The 10,658-nt window shown below is 55.9% G+C and overlaps 2 protein-coding genes across 2 annotated transcripts in view; one reads left to right on the top strand and one right to left on the bottom strand.

Moving 5' to 3' along the window:
- The window catches only part of YPEL1 (yippee like 1), an 8,286-nt gene extending 6,095 nt beyond the window's left edge, over positions 1 to 2,191 (top strand). Inside the window, exons 2-4 of the mRNA XM_006768863.2 lie at positions 175 to 218; positions 927 to 1,035; positions 2,039 to 2,191. Of these exons, the coding sequence (XP_006768926.1) occupies positions 175 to 218; positions 927 to 1,035; positions 2,039 to 2,128 (243 nt within the window). The 3' untranslated portion in view covers positions 2,129 to 2,191. The remainder of the gene's footprint in view (positions 1 to 174; positions 219 to 926; positions 1,036 to 2,038) is intronic.
- Positions 2,192 to 4,674: 2,483 nt separating this feature from the next.
- Positions 4,675 to 10,658, bottom strand: part of PPIL2 (peptidylprolyl isomerase like 2) — a 30,623-nt gene continuing 24,639 nt past the window's right edge. The window contains exons 13-21 of the mRNA XM_006768862.2: positions 10,358 to 10,447; positions 10,031 to 10,064; positions 9,138 to 9,255; positions 7,780 to 7,836; positions 7,119 to 7,191; positions 6,957 to 7,019; positions 6,728 to 6,867; positions 6,437 to 6,558; positions 4,675 to 5,666 (exon numbers count right to left, since the gene is read on the bottom strand). Of these exons, the coding sequence (XP_006768925.1) occupies positions 6,462 to 6,558; positions 6,728 to 6,867; positions 6,957 to 7,019; positions 7,119 to 7,191; positions 7,780 to 7,836; positions 9,138 to 9,255; positions 10,031 to 10,064; positions 10,358 to 10,447 (672 nt within the window). The 3' untranslated portion in view covers positions 4,675 to 5,666; positions 6,437 to 6,461. The remainder of the gene's footprint in view (positions 5,667 to 6,436; positions 6,559 to 6,727; positions 6,868 to 6,956; positions 7,020 to 7,118; positions 7,192 to 7,779; positions 7,837 to 9,137; positions 9,256 to 10,030; positions 10,065 to 10,357; positions 10,448 to 10,658) is intronic.

Genomic DNA, 10,658 nt, shown 5'->3' with positions numbered 1-10,658 from the left:
TCTTGTCCTGCTCCAGGCCCTGAGCTCAGCCCCTCGCGCTCTGCCAGGCAGCCCTTCAGCCCGTGTGCTGACCCGTGACCTGAAACACAGCTCCTCCACTTTCATTCCAAAACTCGAGACTCCTGTCACCTTTGCCTCGTCACAATCACCTTTAACACTCTGCTCTTCTTTCAGTCCTTTCAGGGAAGCCAGGGGCGCGCCTACCTCTTCAATTCTGTGTGAGTATCACGGCCACTCAGCCGGGGGCTGCTGTGGTCGGTGTCAGATCCCAGGGGTCGCGTCTGTGCCCATTGAAGCACTCGGTGCTGGGGTTCAGTGCTGCCCAGCGTCTAGAACGACCCGTGTCTCTTACATGATCTTAAAGAATTCTCTCTCGTCTTGAGAGTTTCGGGAAGGCATGCGGCTCTGAGGGATTGGTCTGCACACATACTGTGGTTTCCTTCCCGTTTGGGGGCGGGGGGGTGAGTTTTGCTACAGCAGCACTGTGCTCACCTCCCAGAGCCTGCCCGTCCTGGGGAGATAAAAGGTGGTGCCTTCTCCTGAGAGGTGGCGATGGGCAGGCCTGGGGGAGGCGGACAGTTACAACACTGCTGCCTGTCTGGTAACCAACTGCCTCAAGAAATCACCACCGAGGGGTTCCTTCCCGTTTGGGGGCGGGGGGGTGAGTTTTGCTACAGCAGCACTGTGCTCACCTCCCAGAGCCTGCCCGTCCTGGGGAGATAAAAGGTGGTGCCTTCTCCTGAGAGGTGGCGATGGGCAGGCCTGGGGGAGGCGGACAGTTACAACACTGCTGCCTGTCTGGTAACCAACTGCCTCAAGAAATCACCACCGAGGGGGTGGCCCCTCTGGGGGGGGGCCGGGGGCGTGGTGCTGGTGGGAAGGCCCTCAGGGGGCAGGTCCCCAGCATCGGCTGCTCCCTCCTGCAGGGTGAACGTGGGCTGCGGCCCGGCCGAGGAGAGGGTCCTTCTCACCGGCCTGCACGCCGTCGCAGACATCTACTGTGAGAACTGCAAAACCACGCTCGGGTGGAAATACGTGAGTGACCGCCTTGTTCTGACATTCCAGAGAACACGCAGATGTACTACGATAAACAAAACATTTACAAATGGAAACAAAATTTGCAAATACGTAGATCTCCCCCGGAAGTGTAATCCTATCAGAGTTCATTTTTCTTTTAAATATATATTTTTATTGATTTCAGAGAGAAAGAGAGAGAGGGAGAGAGACATCAATGATGAGAATCATTGATTGGCTGCCTCCTGCATATGCCCCCTGGACTGGGGATCAAGCCCGCAACCCGGGCATGTGCCCTGACCCGGAATCAAACCATGACCTCCTGGTTCATAGGTTGATGCTCAACCACTGAGCCATGCTGGCCGAGCAAGAGTTCATTTTTTAAAATGTTTTCATTGCTTTCAGAGAGAAGGGGAGAGGAAGAGAGAGGTAGAAGCATCAATGATGAGAATGATTGATCGGCTGCCTCCTGCATGCATCCTGGTTTTCTTCGTCAGGGCACGGCTCTCCCTCCTGGAATTCTCGATCGTTGCTGTGTCCCACGTCCCCATCAATATGAGGGGAGACAGCGCCCAGCACAGAGGCGAGCTTAGTGAGGCCTGCACATTCCCCCGCCCGTCCCCCTGCTTGGCCCATTCCATCCCTGACCACCCCGGCCCCCAACAAAGGGCCTTCGCTCCCTACAGCATCTCTGAACTATGCCCGGGCTCCCAGTGCAGTCACCGGCACCCTCCTCTCGCCTGGAGTCCCTGGAAGGCGCATTGCGCTCCTCTTCCTCCTCCCAAATTGCCCTGCACAGGGCAGGTGCTAAGTTGAACTGTAACCTGATGCCACAGGCACAGCAGCCCTGCGCTGCCCTCCATGGGCTGTCACCCGAGACAGACCCCCGCCATGAGCCTGTGCAGGGGACGTCTGGGAGACGTGCTACCATACACTCACTTTACTTTCTCTGCTCACAGTGCAGCAAAGTTGAGAATGAAACAGAGTCTTTCCTGAAACCTCCTGTTTCTACTTTTCCCCCAAGGAACACGCCTTTGAAAGCAGTCAGAAATATAAGGAAGGGAAATTCATCATTGAGCTTGCCCACATGATCAAAGACAATGGCTGGGAGTAAAGCGAAGGCTTCCTGTTCTCTTCCGAATCCTGTTTGGCGAGAGACTGTATTGGAATGGAAACAGGAGCGCCCTGGATGACTATTTCTTGAACTTGAACCTTGCAAGCCTGCCTCTGCCGGCCGCTCCCGTGGGTAAGGCTCCATTTGGTCTATGTCCTCTTCCTGTATGTGGTCGTTTCAGAAACGTTTCAGTGACCCTTTTCTAGTGTCTCAAATTCTAGAGGAAGAATTAACCAGCTGATGGCTTACCTGTCTAGTTGATACCTTCTTGAACCTGTGACTTTAAGATCAAGTTTGGCTGCTCTTTCACAGTTGACAGAAACAAGCCACATCTACAGACCACAGGGACAGGGTCTTTAGAGCAGGTTCACCCCTGTCGTTTAGAAGGACAGCGTTATAGCCCACTTTTTTCCTAATTTGCAGAATTACAAATTGGTTATTTCTCTTGCAAATGAGCTGTTAAGTCACAGTGCTCATTTCAGAATATTCCAGAAGCAGTCAAATCTGTACACGAAGGGTGTTTTTCTTAGCCTTGTTCAAAACCAGAAGATACCATTGATCACATTTTAGGTGAGCTAGAAATAGAGAAATGTGTTCAATGGAACATCCTGTTTATTTAAGCCAATAGCCTCCTTATCTAGGAATCAAGTGAACCAGTTGTTAGCAAAGACTGACCCAGGGCCTGCGGGCGCAGCTGTGCCAGGGCCAAGTCCCGGACCAGGCTCCGGAGGTGGGGCTGACGTGAGGCAGGCACTGAGCGCTGGTCCATGGAGTACTAGTTTAACACACTGGACTGAGTAAATCCGACTTCCTTTTCTACTCTGATGTACTTGAAGAAAAATAATTATTTTTGCATATGAAAGAGGCCGGAACTAACGGGACAAACTTTCAAACTTGAGATTTGGTAGGTTGTTTTTAATGTTTTCAGAAAAGGTTAAAGTTGCAAGACAGGTTTAAACTTCGTAAATGAGATGTTTGGTTTGCTCACGGGTCACCCTGCCTCGCCGGGCTGTCCCATGGGCTGTCCCAGAAGGGCCTGCGCAGTGTCCTAGGTCCTGAGAAGCCGCCACATGTTTTAAGTTTTGACCCACCCCTGCTTCTGCAGGGAGTGGGCACTGCACGGGTTTTGGCCAATTTGTAAAGAATTTAGATCAAAAATGTTCCCAAATAAGTTTTGTTTCAATGTTCTAACCCGACTCCAGCCTGTGGGCCAGCTGCTGCTCCAGGCGTGCGGGGAGGCCTCTGTGGTTGCCGTGGCGTGGGGCTCACTGGATCCCGGCGCCACGGGCAGGAAAGGGGCCCCGGGGAGCAGGGAGAGAGCCGTGTGCCCAGGCGCTTCTCACCCTGTAGGCGAGGTTAGTCCAGTGGCAGCGAGCATGAGCCCCTGCTCCGACCCCAGCCTCCCAAGCCCAGAGCCGTGGCCGTGCAGGCACTGGGCTCACTGCCCGGTTCTGGTTCGGCTGCTCACCTGGAGCTCCCCTTTTGGCACCATCTCTGCCTGAGTCCCGAAGCCCTGGGACACGGGGAGCATGGCAGCCGGAGAGCAGGCTGGTTAGGGCCGAGGAGCCTCTGCCGCGCATCCTGGGCTGAAGGAAGGTCCCGGTCCGGGTGCCACTGTGGCAGCCTCTGCACTCGCAGTGCTCTGGCTGGCGTCCAAAGAGAGAGGCTGACCGCCCGGCCGCTGTCCAAGGTCGGGTTCGCTGTGCAGCCGCGGGCCTCCAGGGCCGCGAGCAGTGGGAAACCTGAAGACGCTTCGCGCGAACACCTGCAGCTCGGTCCTTAGGGGACACGTGGAGGGACTGAGGGAGCCTTCCCTGAGTCCCCGTGGAGCAAACCTGGCCGAAATGGACACGCCCTTCTCGCTTTGGTTCCTCTACAAGCCTCCGCTGCACCTGAGGCTCCGCGGACCAGGGAAGTGGGCGGCGCTGTGCCCCTACCGCTGGGCCAGGGCATCGGCTCCTGCGTGTCTCCAGGTCTTTGCTGCAACTGAATCTAAAATTCTCCTGACCAGTTTTGTAAATACTGAACTTCTATTTAAAGCTTTTATATGTTCTGGGCAATTTTACTGCTCCTTCAATTTGAGCACTTTGGTTTTGTATCGTATATTTGATGGCATCAAAACCTTTTTCTTGGTCTTATGCCTTTTTTTTGTTTTTTTATATAATTGATACAAATATTCTCACCACTTTTTTGTTGGTCTGCAAAACCCAAGCTCCTTTTGAAACCAAATGAACTGAGCTGGCTTCAGGGAAGGACATGCACGAGCCACAACTATGTGCTGGTATGTTCCACCCTCTCAAATTCCTAAACAGTAAATGTCATCCCGACTTTTGAGTTATTTAAACTATTTTTTCCCTGAGTGGGAGGTGATGCCAGGATTACAAATGCATTTAACTTAAAACTGTGCTGTGTCCTCTGGCTCAGTACGTTTGCTTTAGAAACGTGGTTTAATCCTGTTGCCGTTTTGTATATACATATATAGTATTTTTATACCTTAACACTCATTCTTGATGGCATCTGTCAGATATTAGCAAGGATCAGAAATGGGAATTTTTCAAAAGTCCTTTAATTTACCTGATGACCTCACCAGGTACTTAAAAAATCCAAGTGCTTTTAATTTCTGGAAAACTACAATGTAAGCTCCAAAGTAACCTACAGAATGTAAACCTCATTTGTCAAAGGCTCTGGGCCAACCTGGGGGCCGCTCCATGGGGCTGCAGCCTCGCCTAGCCCGGAGGCCCCCCTCAGAGCTCGACTGCCAGTGCGAGCACACAGCCTCCCCCGCCTGTGTCAGTGTGAGGTTCAGAAATAAAGCTTCCATGTCCAGCGTCTCCTTTGCAGTAGCAGGTGCTTGGCTCTGCTGCTGAGGGACAGGCCCTGGGGCCACGCCGCTCCCACGGGAGCACAGGGTCTCCTCCAGAGGCAGCCGGGCCCTGTGCTGTCACACACCCACCTGCCTGCCGCCTCCTGGATCTGCCAGGCTCTCGGAGACCGCGCCGGTGCAAACAGCCTTTCCCGAGTGAGTTCGCAGACATCTTAGCTTGGAGGGAATGAAGGGGTCGTGAAGAAGCGAGGGACCCCTGTGACTGAAGGTGCAGAGGAGCTAGACAGCTGACAGGCACAGCGGAGAGCCACTGTCAGGTCAGCAGCTGTGGGAAGGTGACTCGGCGTCGGTGTGGCCGTGCACGAGGGCCAGAGGAGGCGGCAGGTGAGACACCGGGTTTGGGCCTGGTGTTGAGCATCAGAGCTGGGAGAGAGCCAGGTGCCTTCTGGAAGAACTGTCGAGACTTACAGACGGAATTGAGGTTTGGGGTGAGGAACCAAGGATGAAACGGAGTTAGAACTTCAGCGTGCTGAGCAGGAGGAAGTGGTGGGCTGTGCCGACCCAAGGACCTTAGCGTTGAGAAGAGGTGTGAGGGGAACGGGGATCTTTTAGAGCCCCAGGGTAGAGGGGGCAGCTGTCCCCGGCTTTTGCAGGCACTTTAGGAGAGCTGAGGTAGATTCAAGGTCAGGAGAAAGGAAGCCGGGCGGGCACAGGCTGCAGAAGGAACAGAAAACAAGGGTGGGTGGGCAAGAGGAAGCTTTTTGGAAAAAACAGGGTCAGGGAAGGGACTCTTAAGTTAGGAAATGCTGGCGTGGCTGCCCGAGAGTCCTAAGAGCTGGGACTGGCGGCCAGGTTTGAGTACAAGGACGGGCCCTGAGGGTGGAAGGAGGTGGGGGCCCACGCACACTAGCTGGATGGGGCCTTCTGCACGTCCAACAGGAGCCAGCTGCCCTCACCCAGGTGTGGTCTTGTCACCAGCCTGAGACAGAAGGTGGGCAGTCCTGGGGTAGAACCCAGAGCAGGCGTGCCTTGGGCATGGCTGTGACTGCCCATGGTCCTTGCTGAGCTGGACCCAGGAAACCCAAGCAAGAGGGGGCAGAAAGGTTTTTGGAAATAACATCCAGGTTCTAGTCCAGGGTCCTCAAATCACTGGCATCAGAAGCCCCCGTGGACACAGACCTCAGAGCCCCGCCTCCAGGTCAGACTTTAACAAGGTTCGGGGTGAGGCCGCTGGTCAGGAGGCCACATGGAGTAAAAACAGTCCCAAGAAGATGACAGAAGTGGGAGGTGATGGTAAGAAAACTGGGACAGGAGACAACAGCTCTTCTTCCCAAACCCAGACCAGAGGTCCCAGACGTGGGCTCTGGCTGGGGCCAGGACACTGCATGGGTGAGGGAGGAGGAGGCCATGGGCTCCTGGGACAGGAAAGGGAACCCAAGCAACAGGCAAGGGCTGGCGTGGGCGGGCAGAAACCGCGTCCCTACCTGGGTCCGAGCAGCAGGCCTGCTGCTACCACGCACTGAAGTCCTTGAAACCTCCACTGGGCTTCTTCTTGGCCACGGGGACAGCTGCGCTGGTGGATGGTTCCTCATCAGCCGCACGTTTCCTGGGGAGAGAAGAGCGGGGCGCCAGCTGCTGTGGGTGCCAGGCGTTCCACATCACCCCCACCCGCTTCAGCTACACCAAGCCTCCCAGCTCCCGCTCACGGCTCAATCCCGGATCAGTAAGCACATGGGCACACCCTGGGAACAGACACCAGCTCCCACCCCACTCACGTGGCTGCAGGGTTGATGTACTTGCCCACCCCCTGGCGGTAGGTTGGGGGGCCCTGGCTCCCTGACTTGGACTGGCTTTTCTTCACTGTGCTCTCGGGGGCTGCCTCCGCGAGCTGTGTCTTCTTCCGTTCCTCGGCGATCTGTGGTGGAGCAGGGATGTGGCTGACCCGGAGCCCCTCGGGCTAGATAGGACTCCCCAAGCCCTCCCCCTGTGGCCACACACCCTCACCTGAACATCAGCCTCCTCGTAGGGGTCCACAAACACCGTGGTGGAGTCGATGCGGATCTCCTCCTACAGCAGAGGGAGCCCGTGAGCAGGGCTGGCAGGAGACGACCCCACAAGTGCCCGGCTAAGCCTGAGGAGCAGCCCCTGTTCTCCCAGGGCACATACCTTAGGGCGGTCAGTTTTGGGATCACTCTCCACGTTCTCCATGGCTGTTAGTGTGTCAAAGCCCCCGACAACCCTGCAGCAGAGGGAAGGGTGCCTCTGAATATGCCCTGCTCAGGGCACCCCCAAAGGCCAAGTCCCCATAGCATGCCAGGAAGAGGGGCTGCAGGCCCATGCTGGCCTCACAGGCGAGGGCGCAGACAGATTCAGGAAGACCTGTGGGCCAGCACAGGACTGTGGGCCAGGACAGGAGGGGCCTGAGAGGTGAGGCTTTATCAGGACACAGCCCCGCTGCTTCCACACTGTCTGTGGCTGCTCTGCTACCACCACAGAGCTGAGGAGTGAGACAGAGACCGTAAGGCCACAAAGCTGGAAATTCCCCCTGGGCCTTCCCAGGACGGAAAGAAGGAGGTGCCCAGACCTGTGATTTGTGGTCTCCAAAGGAGAACCCGAGGGGCTGACCGGGCAGGACAGCCACCAGGCAGGGCTGCAGCTGCGCTCTTCCTAGCCAAGGTCCCCTGCCCAACACAGAAACCCCAAGTCCCCGTCCTGCACAGCTGTGACCTCGGCAGGGCCAGGCCGCGGAAAAGGCAGCAAGAGGCTCCAGCTGGGGAAGGAGCCCGCCCTCCCAACAGCCCCGACCTCACGCAGCAACTTCTCTTACCGCCCGAAGATGGTGTGCTTCTTGTCGAGGTAAGCGCAGGAGCGGAAGGTGATGAAGCTGGGAAGGAGAACAGGGAGGTCAGGAGGAGTAAGCTTCCCCACGGCCGCTGAGCACAAACCAGGCCACACACACCCTGCCCCATGCCTGCTCACTGTGTGCACAGCACAGTCCCTTGCCTGCCTAGGGCAGGCTGTCAACCAAGGTGCCACCAGGCGATGGGGGCCTCTGGCCACTCGGGAGGAATCCCAGTGCATGGCCGCCAGGAAGGGGCAGTGGAGGCTCAGGCCCGGCCACTGCCAACCTCCCACCGGACACTATGTCCAGAGCCCAGAGGCAGAGGCTGCCCTGGAGACAGCGCAAGTAGAAGACTAGAGCCCATCCACTGAGAGACTAAAGGACCGAGGACTCTGAACCAGCAGGAAGGGGCAATGAGCAGGACAGGAAGTCAAGACAGAGACGCAGGTGCACGTACAGCAACACTGACCTAGAACAGCTCACTTCCGATGTGGCATAAAAATGGGTGGAATTAAAAAGGGGACATCTGTAACACTGTCAATAATAAAGATAATTTTTTAAAAATGGGCGGAATTAGGCCCTGGCTGGGTTGCTAGTTTGTTAGAGCATCATCCTGATATAATCAGGGTTGCCAGTTCAATTTCAGGGAACTTACAAGAATCAGCCAGTGAATGCATAGACAGATGGAACAAATGTTTCTCTCCCCCCGGTCTCTAAAATCAACAAATGGGTTAAAAAAATGTTTTTAATGGGTGGAATTAAATTCACAACTACACTAACCTGGATGGGGGGGGTGACTGGAAGGGTTTTGTCTTGGAGTGAGGTAGATATGAACTAATAACTTTAGACTTTAAATAGATAAACCTGATTTAAGGCTAGAAGTAAAACATCTAACTTCCAAACCAAGAAAGGGGAGAGGAAGAAATAAAAATATTTAAAAAGGTTCATCAGAAAGCACAAAGATAGCAGCAGTATAACTGGAAAGTAAAGTACGTACTTAAGATTCTCAGGTTGAATTAAACCAGTATCTAGGTATGTGCCTTAGAAAGCCCTAAAACTTCAACAAGCTGAAAGGTTAAAAGTAAAAGATGGAAGAAGAGATCAGACAAGACAAGAAGGCAAAAAGTGTTCCAGGGCTGGTTACAGCGCACGAAGCCACTCCGAGGCTTGGGGACAACGCTAACGGCAGACGGTGGAGGCTAAGGTGCCCGTGAGCAGGCCACCATCTCCCCAGTGGGGGTGCTGCACACCTTCCTGGTTGGATTCAGGGCAGGGCTGAGGGGGTACCTGCAGGGAGCCCAAGCCGCCTCCCCGGCCCCTCCCCTAGCCACCCAGCAACTCACAACTGAGACTTGTTGGTGTTGGGCCCCGAGTTGGCCATGCTGAGGATGCCCCGGCCGGTGTGCGAGAGGTTGGGCCGGAACTCATCTTTGAAGGGTTTTCCCCAGTAAGACTCCCCGCCTGGAAGAGAAAGGAGCATGGTTGGCAGCAAGAACGGCTGGGGCCTAGCTGAGTGCAGCCAGCAGGACACAGCCCAGCTCCAGAAATCTATGCTGAGTCTCGGGCACTGGGCACTGCTGGGACTGGTCTGGGGCAGGGGCACCTTGGAGGGCAGCCCTGGCCCTGAGGGCCCCTCATCACCAGCCCCCAGGGCCCTAGAAGCCCCTACGTGGGGTCCAGCCCTGAGAATGAAGTAAAGGGTGAAGGGCACATGCTGCTACTGCTTACCCATCTGGGCGAGGGAGTGGGCCTGGGCCCCCGCAGCTGACAAGCTGGGGGGTGGGAGCTTTGGGAGGGCAGCCAGACATCTGGGACGGGGGGGATAACCTCTCTCTGCTATGGGCCCTGAGCACCCCTTGTCCACTGACAAAGATGGGTGCCCGGCCCTGACCTGTTTGGCTCAGTGGATAGAGCGTTGGCCTTCAGACCAAAGGGTCCCAGGTTCGATTCCAGTTAAGGACATGTACCTTGGTTGCAGGCACATCCCCAGTAGGGGGATGTGTAGGAGGCAGCTGAATCGATGTTTCTCTCTATCCCTCTCCCTTTTTAAAAAACATGGGTGCCCAGAGGCCTGTGGAGGAGGCAACATGCTCCCCTCCATCTCAAAATGAGAAAATAGGGACATGCCCAAGATCACCTAACGCCACATCTGGAACTCAGCATGCCCACCCACCTACCCCCTCACGGCCGATGGGGCAGCCAAAGCTGCCCAGGGAACCCCAGCACCAGTACCTACCCGTGCCTGTGCCAGTGGGGTCACCTCCCTGGATCTGCAAGAACAAAAGCCAGTGAGCAAGCCATGCCCGCGGCCCTGCCGGCCCTTCCACAGCCCCCACTCGGAAGCAACTCCCCACCGGCCAGATGGACTTAGGGGGGTCTGAGTTCTTGGTGAGGACAGAGGCCCTCCCAGGGCCCGTCTCTGCACAAGCCCAGTGTGGCCAGGCTGGGTGCTCAAGGGGTGAGTCTGCAGTTTCCCTGCCCGAGAAGGGGCTCCCACATATGGCAGAAGTCACCTCCAGGAGGCATCTGGCCCCGGAGGCCAGCACTGACCCAGGTCACTCACCACGAAATTCCGGATGGACCTGTGGAAGATGGTGCCATCGTAATACTGCTTCTTGCAGAGCTTGATGAAGTTTTCGCAGGTTTTTGGTGTCTGCAAAATAAGCCAGATACTTCCGTGAGGCATGAAGCAGCCAATGGGGGGGTCACCAATGCTACCCAAGCCCTGACCACGCAGTGGAAGAGGGTTAGCTGCCCAGCGTGAGCACAGGAAGGTCCAAGCCGCCCAGCCTGAGAGCGAGGGCCACAGGGAGATGCCAGCAGAGCAGCAGGGGTGGGGGTGAGGGGGTGGTCTGTGTGTGTGC

This window comes from Myotis davidii, unplaced genomic scaffold (assembly GCF_000327345.1).
Source record: "Myotis davidii unplaced genomic scaffold, ASM32734v1 scaffold223, whole genome shotgun sequence".
Classification (NCBI taxonomy): domain Eukaryota; kingdom Metazoa; phylum Chordata; class Mammalia; order Chiroptera; family Vespertilionidae; genus Myotis; species Myotis davidii.
This window is presented reverse-complemented; position numbering and strand designations above follow the sequence as displayed.